The sequence below is a fragment of the Rhizoctonia solani genome, chromosome 7 (genome assembly GCF_016906535.1).
Source record: "Rhizoctonia solani chromosome 7, complete sequence".
In the NCBI taxonomy this organism is placed as follows: domain Eukaryota; kingdom Fungi; phylum Basidiomycota; class Agaricomycetes; order Cantharellales; family Ceratobasidiaceae; genus Rhizoctonia; species Rhizoctonia solani.
This window is the reverse complement of record NC_057376.1, coordinates 1651757-1675759: the sequence shown is the minus strand read 5'-3', so window position 1 is coordinate 1675759 and position 24003 is coordinate 1651757. Positions and strand designations below refer to the sequence as shown.

The window sequence follows — 24003 nt, the reverse complement described above, 5'->3', positions numbered from 1 at the left end:
GCTCGTAGATTGCAAAAAGCTGTATGCTCGGTTCTATATACTTTCGGAAAACTAGTGCACCATATTGTACTGGAAATCATTTAGCTATTCCCAAATTAATTCGCAAATAGATGAAGTCAGCTCGGCCTCTCCGGTTATGTCCATTTTAGGTTGTACACATATGCATACTGGTTAGCAGTCTACATGCGGTATAGCGGAGGCGTGTTAAATACCCAAATTATCCTAGGTTTAAACATTGGACCCCGACACCATCGGCCGAAGGCGCCACTGATTCTGCGTGCTTGATTGTCCAAGTTTGATGGTATAGAACTGCTCCTGTGGCGGGATATTGTTGACAACAACTCAATGTATTGTCAATAGCTACTCCAAAGATCCAAGAAATCGAGAATATTGTTATCATATGGTCATATATTTGTCCAAATCCCGAAATAAATCGAACATATTTGCATAGCTTATATCAAAAGTCGTCTCCCAAACGTCGTTTCTTGTCTCCCACAGAGACATGTGAACTGGAGTCCACCGAACGGCGATCGCTAGGAATATCCCCGCGCTCCGCCGACTAAATTATATAGTTATACATCAGCCTTTGATATCTATGAAAGAACTCATATGGTCCTCATTGACTCCACGCACGTTGATCTGGTCGGTCCGTGTCTGAGTTGTCACATAAACCTGAGTGGCAGAGCGCTCAGTGCCCTCTGGATTACGCTACAGACATCATAAACTCAACGCTAGTGACAGCTTGTTGCAATATAGACACCTACCGTTCTTAGGAAGAGAGTGCATGCCATACACATTTGCTCTATCACTTTGACTACCTCCAGCTGTACGTAGTCGGGCACGAGAATTGATCTAGTATGGTAGAAGGTCAATAAAGGTCTGTAGATCCACTAAGAAATGACCTCCTACCGTGAACATCAAGCTCACGACATAGAAGTATGGGAGAAGAACATTGAAGCAAAGGACCCAAGCATTGTCGGTTGCGTTTGAACGAGAGTTAAAAATCTGGAGAGTGAATGAGGCAAGTAGCATCTGAAAATATAAACATATGCACACCAAGTTGAATATTGCACTATATCGATAAAGTAAGATACACTTGACGCTCTTATCTCTCAGGGCTTGAATGCACTCACCAAATGAGGGGAGGGACAGCAGATTGCATGGATGTAGTAACTAAGCGTACAATCAGGGTGTTGGTACTGGCGAATGAAGATTGCTTGCGTTGGTTGAGCAGGTACCTTGAGTGTGATAGCGTCACATGAAACTCGACAGCTCGTATAAATGAACAACCTTACCAACAGGTGAAACCAGTAATCAAGGCGTCCGCCACGACAGTACCAATAACCATCATGTTAGCTTGAATAAAAGAATCAGTACTTGACTTGGTTGTTTCCTATTGAGTACTCACCCGATTGGAGGTAGAGTGGTGGAGGGATGCCTTTGAGCGTGAACACCACATAGCACTTGTGTCTACTCAACAAATTGCTCCAGCAAAACGTTATGCACATACCAGGATGATTGAGCCAACAAACCCGATGATTGATGCCAACGACGCTACGATCAAGAAGTACCAATTGCGCGACAAAACAAACCCCCGGTGTATGAAATAGGCCTGAACAATAAGACCCATGAATGATCCCCACACAGTGGTGATCTTTTGATCGACAGCGGGGGATGCCGACCTATAACAGAGCTATAGAGATAAACAATAACGGTATTACATACGATACATACATTGAGAAAATCTCCAAAATGCTTGACTAAATGATGTGCTATCAGCTTTGGCCGTCATCACGGGGATACAAGGCAATCACTCACTGAACAGCCGCCACTGCAACGTTAACCACCACACTTATTTAGTCAAGAATTTCCAGAAAGCGTACAACACGCACCGTTATTGCCAGAGTTGAGGCGGACTTGGCTGAGCATGGTCACTTGAGGATGTGTACAACGGAACATCCAACACGGCTCACCTATACACAAAACAAAAGAGGTATATACCAACAATTGCACTAAGAACGGGTCCTTTGGTCGCTCCTCGACATAATTGTAGGTCTGAAATTGTAGATAAATTAATGCATGGCTCACTTCACTGAAGCATGCATACCTGTGCAAGTATTACTCCCTGTCGTACTGTTAATTAGAGTTTATATGGTTTTATTATACGCAACCTACTGTGAGCATAAGGGAGAACACGACTGCGCAAAACCATGGGCTAAAAGTAGACATTGTCTATATTGCTTTGTCGGTGTAACGACATCACAGAGATCAGCATCGTTACTGGAGACGTAAAAATCCATTGGGGTTCAGAATTGCAGTTGCTTCGGACTCAATGCAAAAATGGAATGGATACGTGTGATCTATTATGTAAGCCCTGTTTCTTGGGTGGCAAATCGACTTGCTGCGTATATGTGCTATAGCCGACTTCTGTGTCTTCTCGGGGATTTTCCAGCCACAGGGTACGTGTGATCCGAATGATTCGGCATCTAGACACCAACTTCCAAGACCGACCCACGCTACGCGCTGCGGTGGGCTACTGAACCTGGGACAGATTGTCAGACAAGGAGTACATCGATCAACGGATCGGCTTTTTTGAGTCTATCATCGATTTTATGACGTGAGCTGCCGGGTCTGCATTATACATCTCTGTCTGTAGCCAATTTACATTAATTGCCATCAAGGTCGTGATAGGCACGGTGGCAAATAAAGGTTTGATTTGCGAACGCATGTGTATATGCGAAACATCACTATTATTCGAAGTCAAGAATTTTGGTCGGAGATACGATTTTTTTTCTGGAAATAGTGTGCTGAGAAGACAATCTCATGTGGTTGAACATGGTGATTATCTGCCAGCTAATTCTTTCTGCGGTAACCCGCCTCGGTTACTCCTGAAGATCCCAAGTTCCTCGCACGCCCAGGATCTTGTCCATCGGCGTGGCTCGGGATTTCCTGCACAACCATTCAACTTTATGCCACTTTTTCTAAATGGGGGCTTGAAGGGTTGTTGGCACTACCTACCCAGTGTTCCTTGTCGTTCCTCGCTACCGCTGATGGGTCCATGTTTTGCGATCGCACTCGCCTCAAAGCTCGGCATCGATTTAGCTCGAGTTTCGGATGATATTTTTTCACTGGGAGGGTATATCTCTCCAACTACTTCCTCGTTTTACAGTAGTTCTCCCCCTGTTGTGTAGCCCTGTGCTAAACCGCCTCTCCATCCACCCTTAATCCATCCCAACGCAATGAGACTTTCATTCACTACCCTGGTTCTCGTTGCTCTACTACCTGCATCTCTTGCCAGTAAATGCAAGAACCCTGAGATACGCAAAGAGTGGCGTCGTTTCTCTAAAGCTGAACAAGCCGAGTGGATCCGAGCAGTCAATGTGAGCCGGTATTCACAATCTTTGGTGATCCTGTAACTGAATAGACCGGTAATCAGTGCCTCAACAAGAAGCCTGCCTCAGGCAAACTTAAGCCCCCAATCGACTTGAGCAAGTACCAGTATTATGATCAGGTATGGATCCTCTATCGATTCAAGTGACCCAATTAGTGTAATCTCATGTGAATCTAGATTGTACCTGTTAGCAAATCTTCTTCGTATCAGGATGAGCTCACATATGTGTAAGCTTTCCACAAAATGACTGTGAACTTGCTCTGACTTACTTTCCTCAGTCATATGAATCTCAATCGTTCGTATTTTGACAACTGCATACTTCGTTGAATGCTGATTCTTTCCTTTATCCGTGATTAGCTGTCATTCATAATACGGGACTTTTCCTCCCTTGGCATAGGTTCGTCAGTAAAAGACATAATTATTCTGAGATTTATGTTTGACTCCATAGATGGTATCTCCAATCTTGGACCGATGCTCTACGGACGCAGTGCGGGTACAAAGGGGTTACACCATGTGAGTCAACTGAACTAAGGCACAAGCAGGTCACTAACAAGAGTTGATAGATTGGGGTACGTTTTTTATTTGACAATCAGAGCTAAACTAAAGGTCTTGAAACTCGACGCATCTAGCCTGGGAATTTGGTAAGCTTAATGCAGTACCTATATCAGGTCCGGGGACTTATTTGACTAAAGACACCGCAAATTTCGAGAAAAGCTCGATTTTCAACTCTGACAAAACTTGGGGCCTAGGAACTTGGGGAGATGCGAATGAGTAGGTTCCGTCGTGTTAGCCACTCACGAATGACGTTGATGCTGGGATGTGCGCAGCGATTACACCGTCAAGGATGGTGGATTCCAAAATTTGACATTTGCTTATCCAGCGTAAGTCTTCTGTTCCAAACCTAAATCACCCAGCTGAACTCCATTGACAGCCCCCACCGTTTGCGGCGCAAATACGTCCCCTTCCCATACATGGCCCCTCCAGGAGTTGATCCCTCGCTTTATCCCTATGATACATTCAAAGGAGCCAATCTTACGTTCACCTTGGGAGAGGTCCTTAAACTTCTGGCACAACCCACTGGCGACTTTAAGAAATTCCATATTATATGGAGCAGGTAAGCTACTGATCTCATTTCCAAAGTATAACACTCATCGGAGCATAGGCTCAATCAATGCATACATCGGTCCACATGATTCTTGGAGGGTATGTCTATCGAGTACACACATACCATAACTCTGAGATGCTTCCAGTGATTTGGGTGGACTATGCCCAAAGAACGCTACTCTGCACAATGCCCTTTCAGTGGAGCTCCAACCATTTCGCCTAACGAGCCTATGTTCTTCCTTCATCATGGAGTAGGTCACAGACACATAGAGGACTCCCAACTAACCCATCCAATTCTAGAACATAGGTTATGGTGGCAAAAGCTCAACCCCAAGAACCAGAAGGCTTTTGCTGGTGGAAGCGTGCGAGTGAGTGATTTGGCCTAGCCGTGAGACCTATGTGTGCTAAGTGGATTTGATAGAACTTGACCAGTCCCGATTTATATCCTAACGGGGCTGCCCCTTGGCAAGATGCTTCAACCGTTATCCCTACGCTGGTGCGTAGTTTTATAATCGGAAGATGATCGCGATTGGTCTCATTATTTTTTATAGGAATGTACAAGCCTGTTACCATCGGTGATGTTCTTGACACAACCGGCGATACTTTGTGCTATATTTATCTCTAGAACTGCATTTGGACTAATATTATCAACACATATTCATTCGTTTAGGGTCTTTTACGGTTTTAAACATCTTGTTAATATAGCATATTCGCGATATCCTGGCACTGTTGTCTGATAAAACTTAAGAATTGGATTTCGAATCTAATATTGTATAGAATTTTCTATGTGCACCACTTTCAGTACGTGAGATTGAATGCCTACCCAGCCATTATAGTCGACTTTCGTTCCATACTCGCTGATGGGTTCCAACCGAAGTGGCTGAAGGTGATGTTCCATTCATCCTATTGACTAGACGGCAATAAAATCCTTCAAAAGGAGCATAGAACGAGCGAGCATGGGGTGAGAGCCAAGTGTATCGATCCACGCCTCAGAATCGCATAAAGTGCATGTCCATCTTCTTAAATACGACGAAAAAAAGAGCATATGACTCGCATCGTGATTCGATATATTATACACACATTGTTCCGCGCCCTTGGTTTTTTTAGTTTTACTATGTATTTATTTTTGCGCTCCGGTACATTTCTGCGGAAGTACCATAGTGCCGTTATAAGAAAAAAACGGTACCTTTGCAATATTAATTGTTTTGTAGATTACCTGCGGATCTTCGTACATTTCCGCAGAAAAGGTGAGGAACCAGCTGGAACGAGCGCACGGGAAATCCGCAGACCGGTACATGTAATGAAGCGTACATTTAGAACGGGTTCTTGTTATTCATTATAATTATCTTTTGGAGTAATTGATTTGTGCATAATAATCCGTTTATATACATATGAGTATAAATAGAAGAACGTGAGAATGATCCGAGTCCTCAAGCTAATTCTGTAGGACCCGAGCAATCAGCCGAAACACTTGTATTCGCAATGCATATGTTTAATAGTTGCATGTATATGATCACGATTTTAGGTGACTCCAGGAGATATGGCCCTGGAGTACCGCCTCTCCCCGTATATTTGTTTAAATGAACTACCATTTAACGCCACCGGGATTATCAATACCATTGCAGCAAGCACTTGAGGATTGTATGTCCTCGACACGTCAAGCTGTAGTGGTTTATTCTATATGCGTACATAGTTGTTGTGGGAAGGTCAAGTAGGCAGAGCCTCCTCGGTATATGCGCCTGTTAAACCCAGGATTTAGAAGATTGTTTCGGTCTGTCATTCTCATATATATGTGTTTGTGTTATGTATCGACTCCTCAACTTGTGTCCGCCACTCGTTAAGATATGTCTCCGTCTTCTTATATTAGATTCTCGTGTTTCTCATGTATCCATAGCGTTGCTCTATCTTCGCGTCTTTAGTGAGTTCCCTCGTTCTCACTGGTTACAGACTACAATATGGTGAGTAAACAAAAGCATAAGTATGACGGCACGACTGGGTTCTTACAGAAGCTAGCGAATTTTCAAGTATACTATACGATGTAAAATAATTTGAAAGTAGTCGATCCAGAACTCTCAGGAATCAACTATGCCTGGTGACTCATAGTAGAAGATTAGCTGTGAGTTTAAGGCGTTTATGCGAATGGTAAACAAGATAACCAATAACCCAACGGTGAGTGATTCAAATATTTAGAGGTGTCATATCTGAATAATTTCCTGGCTACGTTACTGGTAAGTTTAGAGGCCAATACCAAGAGGTTTAAATGCGATTGGCCTTTAGACTCAAACAGCTACCGAATTCAATGCCCAAATTTATCAACCGAGAAGGTTTGCCAGCTTTTATCCTCCTCCAGCCCAGCCATGCGATTGATTCTAGCGAGGAATTGCTATTCAGTGTGTTTCTGTAGATCATTTTCCGAAAACACAATGGGCATACAAATTCGAATTCGATCCGACCCGTATGATTACATTAGATACCAGAAAGGGAACAAATGAACAACACTAGGCGTTTGGCGCGACAATGATGAAATTGATGTCATTTGTTTTTGGGTGTTGTAACGACGAATATCAGGCGATCAAACAGGCACGCCGACGGTATCTCCAATTAGAAGTTCATCAGATCGTTCTTCAAACGCCCCACGTGACCTTTCTCTCATCCCTACTACTTACATACCAATCAGCTCGCATTTTGGGGTGGCTTGACCAATAAGCTACCTGTTATAATCTTATTCATTCTCTCTGGTAAGGATCTACCACATGCCTTCCCGCGCTGCGCCGAATGTTCCAGGTTCTCGTGGAAGACCAAGGTAGGTTCAGCGTAACTAGACATAAATCCAGGAATTCAGTTAATATGTGTAGGATATACCAAAAAAAGCAACGTTCGTGTAAATCAATACAAATGTGGCGAGGCGTCATATCCAACAGCAAGGTCAGTCCAGGCCTTTTTCAATTCTATGCACCTCTCCTAGCCATTCAAACTTTCAGAAACTCCACCATCCGACCCCGAGCACCGGCCAAACGCCCAAAACTTACCTTCAGGACGTCTTCCAGAAGCGGAAATGCACCGCAGAACGATTTTCCATATCTCTCGATACAATCAACGTAACCGTGGGGAGGAATATTTGGTTCAGAACGAGGTATGTACAGCAAGTACAATATACATCGGCTCTCCTTGTTCAATTTGATATAGACCTGGAAATATAAAAATTTTGCGTAGAGAAGATGCTGATAGAGTAGGTAGCTTTGTGCATACACTCGTTCCGTTATTTATCAGCTACCTTAGCCAAAAGGAACATTCCGTCGTGGCTAGCGGACACTTTTGACGCATTGTCGAAGAAACACCCCGTAAGGGACGCAACGGATGGCCACGCAGTCACGCAGTCCATGGGCTCTGACCTGAGTGATGATGATAATCCGTTCGCTTACAAGGCGCCTAGTCCTCACGAGCACCTAGCACCCTACGATTTACAGCTTTGCCGGATGCAGTGCAACAAGAACAACCTAGAAATAGAAGATACATGAATCTATCGTCGATCCCTTTTGCTCCGCCGACATTCGTTGAACCAACCTACGAAGACCATTACCAAGATGTAATCGTACCATTAAACGACTTTGATGACAAAAACAATAACCCTGCACACTGGGCCGGCGTTGAATCTTCCGATTCCAAGCCAGTACCACCTATCCTTAGGGCCTCATCGCAGCTCGAAACACCTCAAAGAATGTCATCTTCGCTGTTTTCACCCAGAGCTTATCCATTCCCCCTGATTGCGACCACCCCAGTACCCCATATTGGGCCACCAGACGATATAATATCTCACACACCAACTCATAACAACGTCTTAGAGCCAGAAGCGGATGAGACCCATGACACTTTGTGCACAAAGCATCCGTTTGGTATACCAATGTATCCCAGCAGCCCAGCTCGATCGTTCAGAGAATTCCCTTTGGATGCCCTAGTGGGGAGTAGAGAGCCTTCACCATATATATTATCTTCCGCCTCTTGTAATACATCAAGTTCGAGTGCCATACGTGGCCAATTTGGCCAATTTGGAGTACGTATACCGGATCCTTAACATGGGTTCGCGTGGCTTATTATCACTATGACTTTAGACGCCTGGACGAGAAGTTATACTCCAACCACATTTCCAACCAAGATTGGCCTCATCAGACATATACAAATCCAAGCTTCTGGCCTATGCTACAGTTGTGGCCGATCACATGAGTAGCTCTGGAGATGAAGGCTCGGCATACCAGCAATCCATAGAATATGCCAACGTACCAGAAGTGGTGTGGGCAGCTAGTTCCCCGGCAACCCAATATGTCCATTCTCCCAGTCGACCCCTCGAAAAACGTCGATAGTCCAGCATGACCAACCAACCGAAAGTTGCGAACCCTTTGGACATGATAATATCCACCTAGCGCGGTTCATCCCTATACAAAAATACTGATCCCGATAGCTGTATGGACCTGAACTAGACAAGACTTCAGCTACTGGTAGATCGGGACATTACACTACTAGTACCCGGGCCGTTTTCCCGGTTAATTCATTCAATGCAGATCGCAGCAACGAAGATCTAGGCCAAGCGGCTCTTGGCAATCGTCCGGAGTTAACAGAATCTATATATGCAGAAGGCCCAGAGAACGAATCACAAATTGAGGATAGTTCCAGTTGCTTCGATGATGACAGATCACTTCTCTCCGAATACGAAGCTATGCAAGCGGAATGTGATACATTGGCCGCGGGCGAGCCATCTGATAGTGAGGATGGGACGATGGAACAACATGAAGCCCCAGCATCTTTTCAAGTCCCGACGTCGAGCGTTCTGCAGCAGAAATAAACAATTCGCTCTCCGTTAATGAGATCGGGCCCCCTGAGAAGAACCCGAAGATCCAACCTTTCCCGATGAAAGCCTCTCGGCGTAGTCTCACTGCTGAAGCAATAGCTCCCGACAGAGACCAATCAAGGTTCAATAGACGATCGCCAAAGTTTGTGTCACGCCCCCCTAAACGTGTTAGACCTAGTCCTTTTGCTGCGTTATTCGAGAAGCGGTTCAAAGAATACCCAAAGGACGTCGTTGAACTGAAGGACCAGACCGTCGTGGACGAAGGTGATCGGGATGAAATTGAATCTTGGTCGGGATGAGAAGTGCTCCATCCACTTTTAGCTAGTGTAATTTATCACACTGCCTCCCACAATTGAAGTTCAAAGTAAAAATGATGCAATTGAAGTGCAAGTTAAACCAAATACACGTCTCGACACGAATCCTACAACTCTCAGGAGATAGACATATGAATCTAGTACAATGCGGACTTCTTGCCGGCGAGAGCAAGATGACCGGAGAATTCTTCGTAGGGAGTTTTGGAGAGAGGGATTTGCCTCCAGAGATCAGGAGTAACGAAGCGGTAGGTGGTGGAAATCTAGTAATCCAGTTGAAATTAATATATCTTCAAAATGAATACAATGGATTTTACATACCGCAACGAAAGTCGCCTTCAAGAAGTTACCCATGGTCGCGGTGCTTCCCTTGGCCTGAGTGTAGACATCCTGAACACCGGCAAGCTGAAGCAGGCGCTTGGACGCAGGCGCAGCAACGATACCAGTACCACGGGGAGCGGGGATAAGTCGGCACATGACTGAGCCTACCTTTCCGCTGACCTTGGAAGGCACAGTATGGGGGTCACCGAGGCTGGCACCCCAGTAGCCTCGTCGGACGGGAACAACGGAAAGCTTGGCAGCAATGATAGCGCCGCGAATGGCAGTTGCGACTTCCTTTGCGCACTTGACACCGAGGCCAACGTGACCGTCAAAGTCTCCAATGGCAACGAATGCCTTGAAACGGGTGCGCTGACCAGCACGAGTTTGCTTTTGGACGGGCATGATCTTCATGACTTCATCCTTGAGGGTAGGGAGGAAGAAGTCGACAATTTGGTACTCCTTGATGGGCAGAGAGAACAGGTAGATTTCTTCCATCGACTTGATCTTTCCGTCCTTGACTAGACGGCCCAGCTTGGTGACGGGGACCCTATGGGATTTACGGCTCAACAGAGTCTGAGTGTGAATTACGCAAGAGACTCACCACTCCTTGTCATCATCCTTGCGGCCACCACGGCGAGGGCCACGACGTCCACCACGGCCACGGTCACCGCCGCGTCCACGTCCAAATCCACCACGTCCACGAGGTGCAGCGTCGGCCATTTTTCACTAAGTCAAAGTCAGTTTTCTGACCATCCAGAAAGCATACAACCACCCATCGAATACCAAGCGCATTTAGGCCGTGAAAACGGGCAGATTGCTTGCATTCTCCAGCGGCAACACAACGATCTACACTCACCTTGAATTCGTCGAGTAAGTCGCCTAGAACAGTCTTGTCTGACGTTTGGATTGTTGATCGACTCCAGACCCTAATTGCATCCGCATCTCCGGCCGAGAATAGGCGCCGAGAAAGGCGGTTGCAAAATAGTTGACCCAACGCAAGGCTTACTTCCAGGCTTGGCTGATGATAGCATGGTGACAGCACTTGACAATGTGACGAACTCACAGTTGATCACATGGCATGTGAAGATCAACGAGCTCCACGCATACAGCCAATAAAGATGTGAATCAGTTGGCTGAAGCTCGAGGCAAGGGCGCTGAATGACAAAAGTGAATATTCTCGCACGTTTGTTCCGGTTCCAAACAGACCACAACAGAGGTGTCAGCACGGTAGTTAAGTAGGCGCTCGGCCCCTCTCGCCCTGTCCGCCATACCACCCGGTTCTTTTCCACAACACTGCAAGCCAATCACTCACTGTAAGTAATAGTCGATTTAACGTTTGGTCTTCTGAAAGCGGTGCTCACTCAGTTTATGTTCTGCTTTTGGCTACTGTCGACTTCAAATTTTACCCGCTGGTCGCACCTGACGGATGTGATGCAATCAGACTTTCTCACTGCAAGTTTCGAGAGCCAAGTTGGCAAAACGCAATGATGTCGAATTCCAAACCGATCACCAATTTAGAATCTAGTCTTTACCCCTCGTGAGTGTCAGATCATCGTCACCTGGGCCCAGGTACCAGTATTAACGTCACTTGGAATTGGGATTGCAGCAACGCTGATCGTCGAAGCGTTGGAATGATGGGGTCCGACGTTGCTCCCAGTGTTCTCGCTGTGTGCCGAATTGAAGGCGCACAGTCCGACTTGCATTACTACAACACTACCTTCTCTGGCGGGGCAGGGGTGAGTCATCAACCCCCAATCTCTCAATTTCTCGAAATTGACCCTCTTGTCCGCATGTGCGGGTCTTGTTTGCAGTGGCGTTTTTAGGGTTCCTACGGATAAATGCCCACCAGATATAACCAAGTCTGGTGGGTCGTTGGGTTGTGTGACAGGCAACCCAACGTCTCGCGCTACGGGAATCGCAATTCCCCAGCGCTCCCTATACCCGCATCCCCAAGCTCTACTTCATTCCCTCGCCCCATTCCCAACTCTCATTCTCACCATGCTTCCAAATATCCTCTGACTCCAGACTCAAGCCCCGATTTATCTCATAACATCCCCTCGCCCCACGGTCACCATTCCAAGTTCACTGGCCAACTTCAGACGCCTCCTCAGACGCCCGAAGACGGTCCCTCGTCCAATGATCCCAACACTCTGACAGCTCTCGAAGTCCTTGCCACATTGTTTCCTAACTCTGAGGCCGCTCGCGCTGCACTGCCCTATGCCCGTGCTCTACGTATCACATCTCGCCAAGGCGCAACGCCTGACGCTTCGACGTGGGACGGTGTGGTGCTCTCACTTCCAGGCCAAGAAAGAACCCTTTATGTAATTGGACGTGGGGCTGAGGCGCTCATGTTACGGGAGAGCGTTACAGCTTTGTTGGACCTTGCCGACGAATACTTGCAGTGCACGGCGTTTGTGATTGCATTGGAGAAAAATACGCCAGGTCTCGGTGAGTAACAAGATCATTTCGTCTTGCGATTGTATACTGAAGGACGCATAGGTGACTTGGTTCATGCGTTGACTTATCTGAGCGGACAAATCGTCAAGAAACCTCCGTTTGTTGCCAATCCTGCTTATGTTCTTGTCGGGATTGAGTTATAAATTCCAATCGTAACGGTTTCGTATTTTCCTGTATTTCGTGGCTCCTGAATCTATGTCTGCTTCCCTTTCAACGCTGCGTTATTTATTTGAAGAATCGAAATGATAGGGTGCATTGCGCGACCCTATACCCCTAGTACAGTATGCGTATTTGCGAGCAGCTATTCTATGCCTTATTGAGAGTTATCACCTGCGACGCTCCGCATGTGATTTTCCACCCATCGGGTTGACTGGCCAATCGGCTGTTCCACTCTTCCACAAGTTTTACAGTTTCCGTTTCAGACGACTCGAGTTGCGGCCAGTCCCAGTATCTATCACCTTTTTCTGTGGGAATCGACCATCCCTTGATCATATTCTCGCGATTACCACGCATCATAGTAAGGCTGCACAATTGCCCTTAGATGAACAAACCAACGCTCTCCAAATTCACTCACAAATCAACCTGAAACCCCGTGGGCTCGTTCTTGGGGCACAGGTATATCTGCGTAATCAGCGACTGATAACCTGGGGCAGTGATAATTCCATGGATATGTGCCACACGTTGGGCACCCAGAATTGCATAAATAGCCGGAGGAATGGTTAGAATCTCAAAGCTCCCGGTAGACGGATCTACTGTTATTTTGCCTCGGTTTCGGTACTCGCTTAGCCAGTATTCACCTCGTGTATTTGCCTGGGAGTTAAATAAGAAATATTGCTACCGTATTTACCAACAAAACCAACTCACTTGCCAAAGATCCAGCGTTGCCTCTACAGGTTCCCCATTTGGTCCTAGCACTTTACCCGAAAATAAAAATAGGGGCGAGGCTGTGTAAATAATAGGCGCCGAGTCAGTCTGATGTGGAGATCTGCGTAACCACATGATGTTATACTCGCTTTTGAGGTCTTCAGTTGCACCAAGCACGGCCTTGCCGGGCGCAAAGTTGACGTTAGGTGCACCATATATGTAATATGGGCCCGACATGTCTGCTAGCGGATGTGCGGCCCCTCGCGTGTAACTCCAGATCAGCGGATTTTCAGTCGTTAACATGGCGCCGGCAGTTGCTAAGAATGAGACCATGCGAGTGGATAGAGGAATTGAAGATACAGGTGTCGAGAGAGTTGATATATCTGATTGTAGAGCCATTGCGGGCGATGGTGGTTGTTCAAGCTATTCGATTAGTGTGAGGTAGAGAGCAGTGATGAAGGTGGGCGTTGTTTGAAGGAGACTGCCGAAAGTGCACACGCGTTCATTGGGTCCCTATTACATTCTATTGTCATCGGCAGAGTGCCCGGGCAGAACAACAGGTTGATCATTGATTCATACACAAATAGGGACAGCTGACTTATTTGGACCGAGGTTAAGATGTACAATGTGTCTATTATGCCGTAAGCGCTGACTACAAATGCTGGTAACGAGACGACCGACCCTAATCAACTAAGCGCCGAACTCTCCCCATGTCTCGCCGGTCATCTCGAGCCGTGAAAAAGGTCAATTACATAGCAATCGACATAGACGGATCTGAACATGAAGACGTATATACCGAACCCATCACGATAACTGATAGCTCGGAGGAAGAGGATAGGGAATTGGCGCCCGCCTCCAAGAGGAAACGCGTGATCTCAAGATCAACAAAGGCTGCGCGTGGTCCCAAGAAAGTGAAGAGTGCAAGCACCGATGCCCTGGAAGCCCCGGGCCCGGTCGAGAAATCCCATGCTACTTCACGGCATGATCCCACACGCTTATTACCTTATGTCCCTGCACTCTTAGACTGGTTTGAAAATCAGCGAGATGTTCGTGGGATGCCGTGGCGCAAGGTTTATGATCCTAATTTGGCAAAACAGGAGAGGGGACAGAGAGCATACGAAGTGCTTGTATCAGAGGTATATGTCCAGTGACGTCGATTCTTCCATTTACTTATAACTGACTATGAATTTCGTAGATTATGCTTCAACAGACGCAAGTGGCTACGGTGATACCGTATTACAACCGATGGCTAGAAAAGTAAGAACCTCGATAAAAGTTTTAAACGAACAGAGCCCTTACCGCAGCTAACCTCAGATTCCCGACACTCGAGACATTGGCGGCTGCAGAGCTGGCTGATGTGCACGCCCTCTGGAAAGGTCTGGGTTACTACCGCAGGGCAGGATTCCTTCTCGCTGCTGCTAAAAAAGTAAAGGAGACATATGGTGGTCATATCCCAGAAGATGCCAGGGTAATGCAGAAAGAAGTCCCTGGAATGGGGCGGTATACTGCAGGTATGAGTGATCCGATTGCCCCCAATACTGGCCCAGGCCTTTGTAAATCGCCAACGCTAACATCTTTGTCTTTGATGTTTTCACAGGCGCAGTAGCGTCTATCGCTTATGGAATAAAAGCACCAGTGGTGAGTTTCTCAAATTTCAGCCCTGTAACGACTGACTAACATTCTTCTTCCCATTTTCTGTCCCTTACTCTTCATCATTGATCAGCTTGACGGCAATGTCCAGAGGCTCTTATCACGCGCTCTTGCACTATACGCTAACCCTAAGTCTAAACAAGCCCTTGATATCCTTTGGGGTGCTGCGACAGTGCTGGTCGAGGGCCAGTTAACACCGATACAGACTCTATTGGCGCACTACCTGGAAACATTAACCAAGCACTTATAGAATTAGGAAGCACAGTATGCAAGCCCACCAATCCGTCATGCGGGGAATGCCCTTTGAGTGCTGGATGCGCGGCGAATGAGGTCGGTAGTGTATTGTTTAACTTACTTCATTTCTAAATTCAAGTTACCAGATCTCGAAACTTACCACCACCACAACGAAACCTCCGGTTGCCGATATTGAAGAGATATGTGGAATTTGTAGTCCTCTGCCCACAACCAGCTTTTCGGTGGTCCGGTTTCCGATGAAGATAGAAAAGAAGAAAGCCCGAGTTGAAACAAGCGTTGTTTGTACCATGAAGTGGACTAGCGCTGGTGGAGACCAGTGGTGGCTAATGACCAAACGTCCCGAGACAGGTATAGTATTACGAGTATTTTTTTGTATTGGTTGAATAACTCGTATTAAGGTCTTCTCGCTGGGCTCTGGGAATTTCCAACGATCGACCTACCCTCCACCAGCCAAGCCTCACCCGACGCATCAGACGATGATGGGATGATCGCGTCTGCGCTTTGACCTCGATGCCGTCTGTAGTCTTACCCAAATTGTTGGCATCTTCTTCCTCCGGGGCTCGGGTCCAATCGCCAAAATATATTGGCAGCATTCCTCATATATTCTCACATATCCACAAACATACGAAGTTGTGTATTCTATAGTCGAATGGCATGGCGACAATCCGCCGGAACTGGGCGCACTGCACAACGCTAGTAAGGCCAAGGAAAGTGTAAAGTCGAAGCGTAAGCGGGCCGATACTTCTACGGAATATGCTTTACCTGTAGAATCTCGATGGATACCTAACGAGGCTGTCATACAACAAAAGTAGGTTCATATCTATTATATATTCGAGAACATATTCGATCTTAACCATATCTTTTTAGTACCGGAGTTAGTACACACAAAGTGTGGAATCTTATAATATCTACTAACGTTGATTAATATTGTATATCCTCAATTTGTTTATTTATATTCGCTGACTTCGGCGGCACATATGTCCATTTATTTTCCGCCGCGATCATAATACTACTACAGTTTCAAATGCAATTCTTCTTAGGGATTTTAGTTGCTACCAATGTTATCAAACCAAGTTTATATTGCAGCAGTGCCAACGAATCGCTGAATGTTTCGCAAATGAGGGCGAAAAAATAATTTCATGATACTGTATCGACTGTCGGCTGTCAATCTAATGCGCCACTCCTTGCCCTGTTTCACAGACGGGCCGTGTTCCCGCGCGCGCGCTCCTCCCCAAATGGGATGTCGAGGTTGTTTGCTCACTCATACGAATTGACTAAGTATATATTGCGGGTGACGCCTGAAAATCCGCTGTTGACTTTAATCTCAGCTTGAACAGCCTTTGATTAAGGATGGATCATGGTATTTGATTCCCTGACAACTAAGCGAAACGATCTTTGCCTGTAACGGCCGAATAAATTGCACTGCTTTGGACTTTCACGCGCTTCGACTCACTATATTGGCCTTGATATGGTGTCCCAATGGACTGGGTGCCGTACTTACCGCCGGCAGTTACTGCTCTGGATCAATCTCAGGGACCAGTGGCGTACTACTTATCAGTTCTGCGGTAAATCGATCCACCCTGACCAACTCTGGGTGTCGTAATCACTACATACTAATGCGTGAGGCCTCATCTCAACAAAGCCGGCCTAAGTTCGTTCCCTTTAGGCTCAAGCCGTCGGATTGAATAACCTACTAAAAAGGAAATTGTTTAACAGTATTATTATTCCAGGCCAGTCAATTTATAAATTGTTATCTAACATATTTCCTAGTATAATTTAGCGCAACCAGACGACATGATTAGGGGTCAGGGCTAGAGGTATATTAGTAGGATCTGCATTTTGGTCATGCTGTTTACCGTTGAAGTTCTCACTCAGGCAGCAGCGCGAATCATTTTAGACTCATATCAAGTTGTATGATCTACAGATTTGGCAAGGCTGCTTGGGAATCGGCCCCACTCTGGCGGGAGCATTAACGGGTTCTTCGTGGCGGTCGCAAGCCCCAGAACCCTGGTCTCCATGCCCTTGGCTACAAGTTCGAATTTTGACTCACCATCATACGGCGGTCAAGGTTACGCTATGCAGTGGTGACTAGAACGTTGTGTTTCAGTAGCGCTCCTCGGGTTTGGTCGGCGCCGAACGGCTGGAAGAAAGTACCTTGCTATTACACGAATAGCCTAACTAATGTATTGATAGGAACATACGAGCTGGTCGAAAAAGGAGAACTAGGCTGGAGTGACAAACTCTTCCAACCTTGTAGGCAATTTGTAGAGACACCATTTTCAGAAAATTCGACGCCCAATGTGTGCATAAAAAGGATTCTATGTCGGAGTTCTCTTCGCCATCTCACAATGTCTCACCCACACAACTCATCGCACGACAGCACCTACTATGGATCCGGCTCTGGTTTAAGTACATCTGGTCCTGACGGCGATCTTCCACCCTTTCAAGCTTTTCCTGCAGCCCGGGACAGCCGGTCAAGACCAAATTCTGGGAATACGCCTCCTCAACAAGATCTAGGTGTGGCTCATGGTAGCTCTCAGCGTTACCGGGCCGCAGACGATGCGAATACACGCAGATCAGGCCATCCCAGCTCGATGGACGATCCGGCATATAGAGAACGACAGCGTACAAGCACTTTGCCCGAGTTCACGCCGTTCCCCTCGGCGTCGCCGGGGCATCGTTATGCACCTCCAGAAGGGGCCCGGGCCCCACAACCACGACCAATCCCCCCACAGCCTTACGCTGCCGAGACGGGTAGTAGCTACCTACCAGTTCCTCCTGCCAACGCGATTCGAGTTCCACTGCAAGTTCTAAAATTATAAACCGGAAGATATAATACTCATGATATTTATAGCGGTCTTCCTCCCGGTCAGCCTTCGCCGTATGCGCCTCCCGGCCCCTTGACGGAGCGGCCCCATGTATGCGAACATTGTGACTCTGGGTTCGCACGGGCCCATGATTTGAAGAGACACCTAGAGACGCACAAGGTGAGAAAGCGCATTCAGCAGCCTGTTAGTGTTACTAAGCACGTATACCTTGTATGTAGAGCGAGCGCCCTCATAAATGTCCCAATTGCCAGCGTTCGTTCAGTAGGAAGGATGCAGTGAGTTCGGCTGTTAGCATGATGATCATGTCTCACCCTTGTTTAGGTTCAGCGACATCTGGTTGTCACTCAGTGTACTGGGAGTGCTGGCGGTTCCAAATAGAATATTGAAAGAATATTGTTATACTTGTCATTATACTATCAATGCCGCATAATCCGGCGGTTTATGCGGTATCCGTAGTTGGCTGTATTAACCTATGTATATTTGAAGTTTATATGAAATGAATGCGCGCTGTTTAAACTGTTATAAACTAGGGTTCCGCAGCTTAGATATCGTATCCCAAGTAGTTTGTGTTGGTAGGTTCTGGGAGGCTGAAGAATCATTTGATGGCCATAACGATCGGATCCAGAGGTCCTCAGCCTTCAAATCGAGGGTGACCCTCATATATCAGTAATATAGGTATGATCAGGTACAATATAGGAAGCCGGCGAGCTATATTGGTACACTAGTGGAAACTCGGCTTCGTAGCTTGGGAGGAGTGTGTGGGCAGCTCAACTACTGAACAGAACAGATAATGAAATCAATTGTTCGTAATACATATCACATCAGCGCTCTCATTGTCGAGCAGATAATATCCATCGCAGAGTGAGTGCTTCTTATGCTGCCATTATTATCGATCGGTAGCCCTGAATAGCACGCATGCACCGCATTAGAAATTCGTGTTTGTAGGGTTGCCAGAAACTCAGGAAGCAAACCCGTATATCTATGGTCACTATACTCGATTAATACATGTGTACTGGAGCACACGTAACGAGTATAGACAGAAGATCTGGTGTTATCTAAAAATTGTAAACGAGAGTGAATTACTCCGAAGTAAGCATCTATAGCGAAGGTCAACTAAAACGGGCATATAACGATATTACATTCCTTGATAACTGGATACATTTGTTATAGTGGATGCATAAAGTTATTTATTCAAGAGAGGACCACCACAGAGCGTTAGCACTAGGGTTTATTACCGCTTCTACGCTCAAAACGTGCAGCTCGAAGGGCCCGTGTTGCTTGCCGAACGCCGAGCGACACATCAAAGATAAGTCGTATATAATAGAGGATCAAATACCGGCGCAGGGTCAACGAGTCTGCCTCGATAGGTTGCGCGAAACGTGACAAATGGCAAAGTAGCAAGACGGGGCGGAATCTGTGAACGTAGCTTCCCAGGCGACCCGACTTTCTACGCGACCGTCTGGCCGGTATGTGATGGGCTCAGTGTTCAAAACAAGCGTGAAGTCGCGGGGATTGTGTAAGGCGATCGGTTGTGGGGAGAGTGTTACACGTATCCCTTGGTATTCCGGCCTCGGGAGACGAAGCAAGTTATTGCTAAAGCGGAAGCGCTGGGAGGCAAATCCAGCACCGCCGAGCGCGGTTGTGTCTGTTGCGAAGTTCCAGAGTTAGTGGCGAGTAGTAAAGCTCTTGGCCTGTAGGCTGAGTCTGAACCTAGCGTTCCACTAAACCATACTCCGTCGCCTGCATTGCGCTCTTGAAGCGTTGAAACCGATTTGCCACCACGTATGCGGTCATCCACTGTCTCCCAGTCGCTGAAACACCATGGCGGAAAGATTAAAATAGACATCATGCAAGGCTAGAGCGTACACGCAGATCACAGTGCCATCCAGGGCATACGTACACATCGATCAACGCCAAGATCACCTTCACGTGACACGGCCTAAGTTCACGTCATGGATCGACTTGGCCTTTGCCTCACAGCTTCCTCACCTCACACGACGACAAGCCCAGGGCACATCATGAAATCGCTACTGCTATTATCTCTTGCGTCAGCGGCAACCGCAACGCCATCGGTTCATATTCCGCTAATCCGTCGCTCCCACACCGGAATTTTCTCTCCCGATGACTTGGCTGCGCAACGTGATGCCTTGGACGCAAAATATCACACGAACGGGGCAATCACCATTCGGCCCCGACAGAACGAGGGTGGCGTGTCGATGGTCAACCAAAACGGAGACTTGTCTTATTACGCTTTCATGAACGTCGGAACGCCGCCAACTGCTTACGGGGTTGCGCTTGGTGAGTCTGCTCCGAAATCATCTTTCCTCCTCGGAGTTTCTCACAAGTAATAACAAAGACACCGGATCCTCGGACCTATGGTTTCAAAGTGAAGCCTGTGTAGCCTGTGATGGAGCCAAAATCAGCACTACATCCTCCTCCTTGCAACAAACAGGCAGACCATTTTCGATTCGTTATGGCTCTGGATCTGTGCAAGGCACCATCGTCTCGGATCATGTAGAGATAGGTGGGTTCGCGGTCGACAACCAAGTTATGGGGTTGGTCACACAGGCATCGGGTGTATTGTTGAACGGGAGATCGGCGGGGTTACTTGGGTTGGCATTCCAGGTTCGTTATGACGTGCGACAAAGGATCGGTAATTTCCAACGATTCTTACTCAAGAGGTTATCTAATACTGAGTCAGTCCCATTCTGGGAGGCCCTTGTAACGAGTGGGAGATGGTCTCAGCCGCTCATGAGCTTCTGGATGACGAGGTAAACCTTTTTTTTCCAAGCCGGGTTTATGTACTCATGTTTTTTAGATTTGGTAATATCTCTACCGTGCGAGTAGAAGAATATGGTGGGGAGTTCCGAATGGGAGGTTTGAATGCATCGTTATACACGGGTGAAGTCGAGTATATCGATATGCCTTCTAGTGTTCAGGCATACTGGTCAATACCTCTTAGGCGTAAGTATACTATTTTACTCAAATTGCGACTTGTACCAATATCTATGAAACTGAACTCAGAAATAACCGTCAACGGGGGGCCGCCTATAACTATCACCAACCTCGGGGTCACTTCACTTGCCGCTATTGACACCGGCACAAGTCTGAGTTCGTCGTTTCCTATCTTTTGCGCCTCACTATTTTAACGTTGCGAAATAGTTGGTGGCCCGCCCGATATCGTTGCTGAGATTTACAGCCAAGTCCCTAATGCCCGAAAGGGAACAGGCAACCTGGAGCGGTATTGGGTATTTCGTATGTATCATATGGGTCTAGACGTGCCAATCCATCGCTAATTTTCTTATAGCTTGCAATCAAGTTGTCAGCGTAAGTATGGTCACTGATCCACGCGCTCGGTTCATCAATCCATAAATTTAACAGATTACTCTCAATTTTGGTGGCCGTACCTGGCCTATAGAGCCAACCGATCTCATACTGGCGACAACTAATCCAAGCGTTTGTGTTGGTGCAATCTTCGAAGTCAGCATGGGCGGGCTTGGGAATCCAGACGTACCCCAGTGTGAGGCATTATATCATACCCTGTTCTCCTAATTGGTGCTTACATATTTCTTGCTTGACAGGGATTGTGGGTGATGCATTCCTGGTAAGGGCATAGAAAAGATCCTTTCGATACAGGCCTCACTCCTCGTTTATAGAAAAACGTTTACTCCGTTTTCCGATACCAGCCTCCGTCAGTTGGGTTCGCGCAGCTCTCCGCTGCCGCTGGAGGGGCCCTTCTGCAACAGCCCATTCCGACCACTGCTCCAACCCCCACCGCTGTGCGCAACATTTCAAGCACTTCAGTTGTTGCTCCAACGTTTAGCACCTCGGGGCCATCGCCAAATGGAGGCATATCCACAATGGGCATGAATACCGCAGTAGCTTTCGTCCCACTGCTTCTTGGGGCCTTTACCTTGATTTTCTGATACCACACGAGATTCTGCTCTTTTATGACACTGTCGTTGCATTCTCGGTCATTAGTCTATAATATGTTCAGTCATAGTAGTTGAAAATCTCGTTTTTAGAGCCAACAGTGATTCAGACCCAATGTGCGATTACAACCATGGCGTAACAATATTTAGCTTGAAACTAGGTCTACGACTATTGTGGACATTGTCTGCCTCGATCGTCTTCTCAGGGTTCTTGATCGGCCAGGGGCGGCTGACCATGGAATTGACAGCTAATTGATAAATGTTACACAGTTTGGTAAACTTGTGCTAGTCCATGACCCAGTCGCTCATTTATGAATTTTCGGACATTTTCTACTGCGCTATGGCTCCTGGTTTTTACTTGCTTGATAAATGAGATAGAAGCACATGCTGTACCACGCCCTCGTAAGGCAGTATCAGTCTCTTCAGCCTCTCTTATCCGCCGAGGTAAATCGCATCCCACCCTCAACTTCGCTGCGGAGAGAAAAGGCCTACAGGAAAAGTATGGGGGAAAGTATGGTAGCACGAGTTATAGCACCAGGAGCAACATAATCCAAGAGGACATGGTAAACCAGAATATGGATGTCATGTACTATGCTTCGGTGGAGGTTGGAACGCCGCCTCAGTCATACGCGGTTATTCTTGGTAAGTGTTTACCCACAATAACGGTCATGATAGTTACTCACCAACATCACTGTATTTTATTCTAGATACCGGTTCTTCTGATATGTGGCTACAAAGTGTTGCGTGCGCCCCTTGTACAGGGAAGAAAATAGATCCCGCTACCTCATCAACTCTACAACCTTCCTCTTCGTCGTTCTCAATCGCCTATGGAATCGGATCTGTTAGAGGGTCACTTGTAAATGATGTGGTGTCCATTGGGTCATCTCCCGCTTTTACCGTTCAGAACCAAATCTGGGGACTCGTGAATTACACGCTAGGGACACCGGTTCCGGGTAATATTGCAGGACTAATGGGCCTAGGATTCAAGGTGTGTGATCTCCGAGTAGAGCGGCACCACTACGGGATTGAATTTCCGGTTAGAACCTGGCTGCATCTCAAGCAACACCATTCTGGGAAACCCTCGTCTCCAACAACCAATGGGATGAACCCGTGATGAGCTTTTGGATGACGAGGTAAGCCAATGATTCTGCCAAAAGACCGACGGCCGCAGTTCGGCAGTATTGCAACCGAGCTGACCGGCGGCAATAGATATGGCAATATTTCTTCTGCAAGCGATGCTGAATTTGGTGGGGAATTCATCTTGGGAGGTACCAACGAGGCCCTGTACACTGGTGACATCGAGTTTGTCTCGCTACCGTATGCTTCAAACCCCACTTTTTGGGCGATTCCAATCCATTGTAAGTTCGGCCAGAAGGACATTTTGCGACCGTCCCAGAGTTTCTGTTCCTGTCAGATTTAGCTCACCAGTATGACTAACGCCCGTGATTTTTCCTAGCCATTACCGTGAACGGAAATGAGATCTCGACCGTCGCCTCAGACACATCGGCCGCACTAGCCGCGATCGACACCGCAACGTCATTGAGTAAGTCTAAGACCCGACCTACGCGGGTAATTTCCGTGAAAGCTAATATCGCTATTTGCATAAGTTGGCGGGCCTCCAAGTGCGGTTAGGAAACTGTACGCCGCAATTCCTGGGGCAAAACAAGCCGAAGGGGTGCTAGAAGGCTTTTGGACACTGCGTAAGTCCGAGGGATATTAACAAACTGGTCATGGACTTACGTTCTTCCTGGCGAGCAAGCATGTTCACAGCGCGTCGAGGTAAGACTCCACCCGCGCTTTTACTTTTCGGTACGCAATCAGGCTGACAAGCGAATCGACCTCAGTCGACTCTAAATTTCGGGGGTCGCGCATGGGCAATGTCATCAGATGATTTTGTGCTTACTACCAGCACTCCCAACACATGCGTCGGGGCGGTCTTCGAGACGAGCTTGGGAGACCCGGATAACGCTCAAATTCCCCAATGTAAGTCTCTGATTACAAAGCGCCTCTCGTCGCCATCAGAAGTTCATTCAACTTAAAAATAATA

At 47.0% G+C, this 24003-nt stretch overlaps 9 protein-coding genes across 9 annotated transcripts; 5 read left to right on the top strand and 4 right to left on the bottom strand.

The window, feature by feature from the left end:
• Nucleotides 1–457: 457 nt before the first annotated feature.
• RhiXN_06706 (uncharacterized protein) lies at nucleotides 458–2212 on the bottom strand (the record flags this gene model as incomplete). Its single annotated transcript, XM_043326522.1, has 15 exons — nucleotides 458–559; nucleotides 634–698; nucleotides 765–852; nucleotides 910–1005; nucleotides 1057–1072; nucleotides 1134–1238; nucleotides 1296–1356; nucleotides 1409–1463; nucleotides 1511–1682; nucleotides 1735–1755; nucleotides 1819–1831; nucleotides 1893–1921; nucleotides 1974–2055; nucleotides 2108–2125; nucleotides 2176–2212. The coding sequence occupies 15 exons, from the start codon at nucleotides 2210–2212 to the stop codon at nucleotides 458–460; spliced, it is 960 nt and encodes a 319-aa protein (XP_043181954.1).
• A 1027-nt stretch (nucleotides 2213–3239) lies between these two features.
• RhiXN_06705 (tyrosinase) lies at nucleotides 3240–9637 on the top strand (the record flags this gene model as incomplete). The annotated part of the gene is made up of 17 exons (XM_043326521.1): nucleotides 3240–3380; nucleotides 3437–3511; nucleotides 3569–3618; nucleotides 3670–3686; nucleotides 3749–3788; nucleotides 3840–3904; nucleotides 3955–3960; nucleotides 4021–4162; nucleotides 4219–4272; nucleotides 4323–4505; nucleotides 4642–4746; nucleotides 4803–4863; nucleotides 4917–4991; nucleotides 7929–8546; nucleotides 8605–8781; nucleotides 8952–9252; nucleotides 9324–9637. 17 exons carry the CDS (start codon nucleotides 3240–3242, stop codon nucleotides 9635–9637), a joined length of 2424 nt encoding a protein of 807 aa, XP_043181953.1.
• A 152-nt stretch (nucleotides 9638–9789) lies between these two features.
• On the bottom strand, nucleotides 9790–10690 carry RhiXN_06704 (ribosomal protein S5, N-terminal domain; the record flags this gene model as incomplete). The annotated part of the gene is made up of 3 exons (XM_043326520.1): nucleotides 9790–9912; nucleotides 9971–10517; nucleotides 10572–10690. The coding sequence occupies 3 exons, from the start codon at nucleotides 10688–10690 to the stop codon at nucleotides 9790–9792; spliced, it is 789 nt and encodes a 262-aa protein (XP_043181952.1).
• A 767-nt stretch (nucleotides 10691–11457) lies between these two features.
• On the top strand, nucleotides 11458–12570 carry RhiXN_06703 (ornithine decarboxylase antizyme protein; the record flags this gene model as incomplete). The annotated part of the gene is made up of 4 exons (XM_043326519.1): nucleotides 11458–11507; nucleotides 11577–11762; nucleotides 11820–12418; nucleotides 12470–12570. The coding sequence occupies 4 exons, from the start codon at nucleotides 11458–11460 to the stop codon at nucleotides 12568–12570; spliced, it is 936 nt and encodes a 311-aa protein (XP_043181951.1).
• Nucleotides 12571–12733: 163 nt separating this feature from the next.
• Nucleotides 12734–13594, bottom strand: RhiXN_06702 (intradiol ring-cleavage dioxygenase; the record flags this gene model as incomplete). The annotated part of the gene is made up of 3 exons (XM_043326518.1): nucleotides 12734–12950; nucleotides 13002–13237; nucleotides 13292–13594. 3 exons carry the CDS (start codon nucleotides 13592–13594, stop codon nucleotides 12734–12736), a joined length of 756 nt encoding a protein of 251 aa, XP_043181950.1.
• A 407-nt stretch (nucleotides 13595–14001) lies between these two features.
• RhiXN_06701 (HhH-GPD superfamily base excision DNA repair protein) lies at nucleotides 14002–15701 on the top strand (the record flags this gene model as incomplete). Its single annotated transcript, XM_043326517.1, has 8 exons — nucleotides 14002–14427; nucleotides 14487–14548; nucleotides 14606–14802; nucleotides 14889–14929; nucleotides 15015–15102; nucleotides 15147–15271; nucleotides 15322–15544; nucleotides 15595–15701. The coding sequence occupies 8 exons, from the start codon at nucleotides 14002–14004 to the stop codon at nucleotides 15699–15701; spliced, it is 1269 nt and encodes a 422-aa protein (XP_043181949.1).
• A 1843-nt stretch (nucleotides 15702–17544) lies between these two features.
• On the top strand, nucleotides 17545–18402 carry RhiXN_06700 (C2H2 zinc finger; the record flags this gene model as incomplete). The annotated part of the gene is made up of 4 exons (XM_043326516.1): nucleotides 17545–18003; nucleotides 18070–18183; nucleotides 18243–18299; nucleotides 18346–18402. 4 exons carry the CDS (start codon nucleotides 17545–17547, stop codon nucleotides 18400–18402), a joined length of 687 nt encoding a protein of 228 aa, XP_043181948.1.
• Nucleotides 18403–19370: 968 nt separating this feature from the next.
• On the bottom strand, nucleotides 19371–19870 carry RhiXN_06699 (complex I intermediate-associated protein CIA30; the record flags this gene model as incomplete). The annotated part of the gene is made up of 2 exons (XM_043326515.1): nucleotides 19371–19669; nucleotides 19735–19870. 2 exons carry the CDS (start codon nucleotides 19868–19870, stop codon nucleotides 19371–19373), a joined length of 435 nt encoding a protein of 144 aa, XP_043181947.1.
• A 106-nt stretch (nucleotides 19871–19976) lies between these two features.
• On the top strand, nucleotides 19977–23995 carry RhiXN_06698 (aspartyl protease; the record flags this gene model as incomplete). Its single annotated transcript, XM_043326514.1, has 19 exons — nucleotides 19977–20322; nucleotides 20381–20677; nucleotides 20726–20795; nucleotides 20843–20988; nucleotides 21049–21135; nucleotides 21187–21279; nucleotides 21332–21351; nucleotides 21406–21544; nucleotides 21606–21628; nucleotides 21681–21803; nucleotides 21848–22004; nucleotides 22335–22598; nucleotides 22664–22944; nucleotides 22998–23089; nucleotides 23166–23314; nucleotides 23413–23499; nucleotides 23564–23656; nucleotides 23716–23735; nucleotides 23801–23995. 19 exons carry the CDS (start codon nucleotides 19977–19979, stop codon nucleotides 23993–23995), a joined length of 2682 nt encoding a protein of 893 aa, XP_043181946.1.
• Nucleotides 23996–24003: the final 8 nt, after the last annotated feature.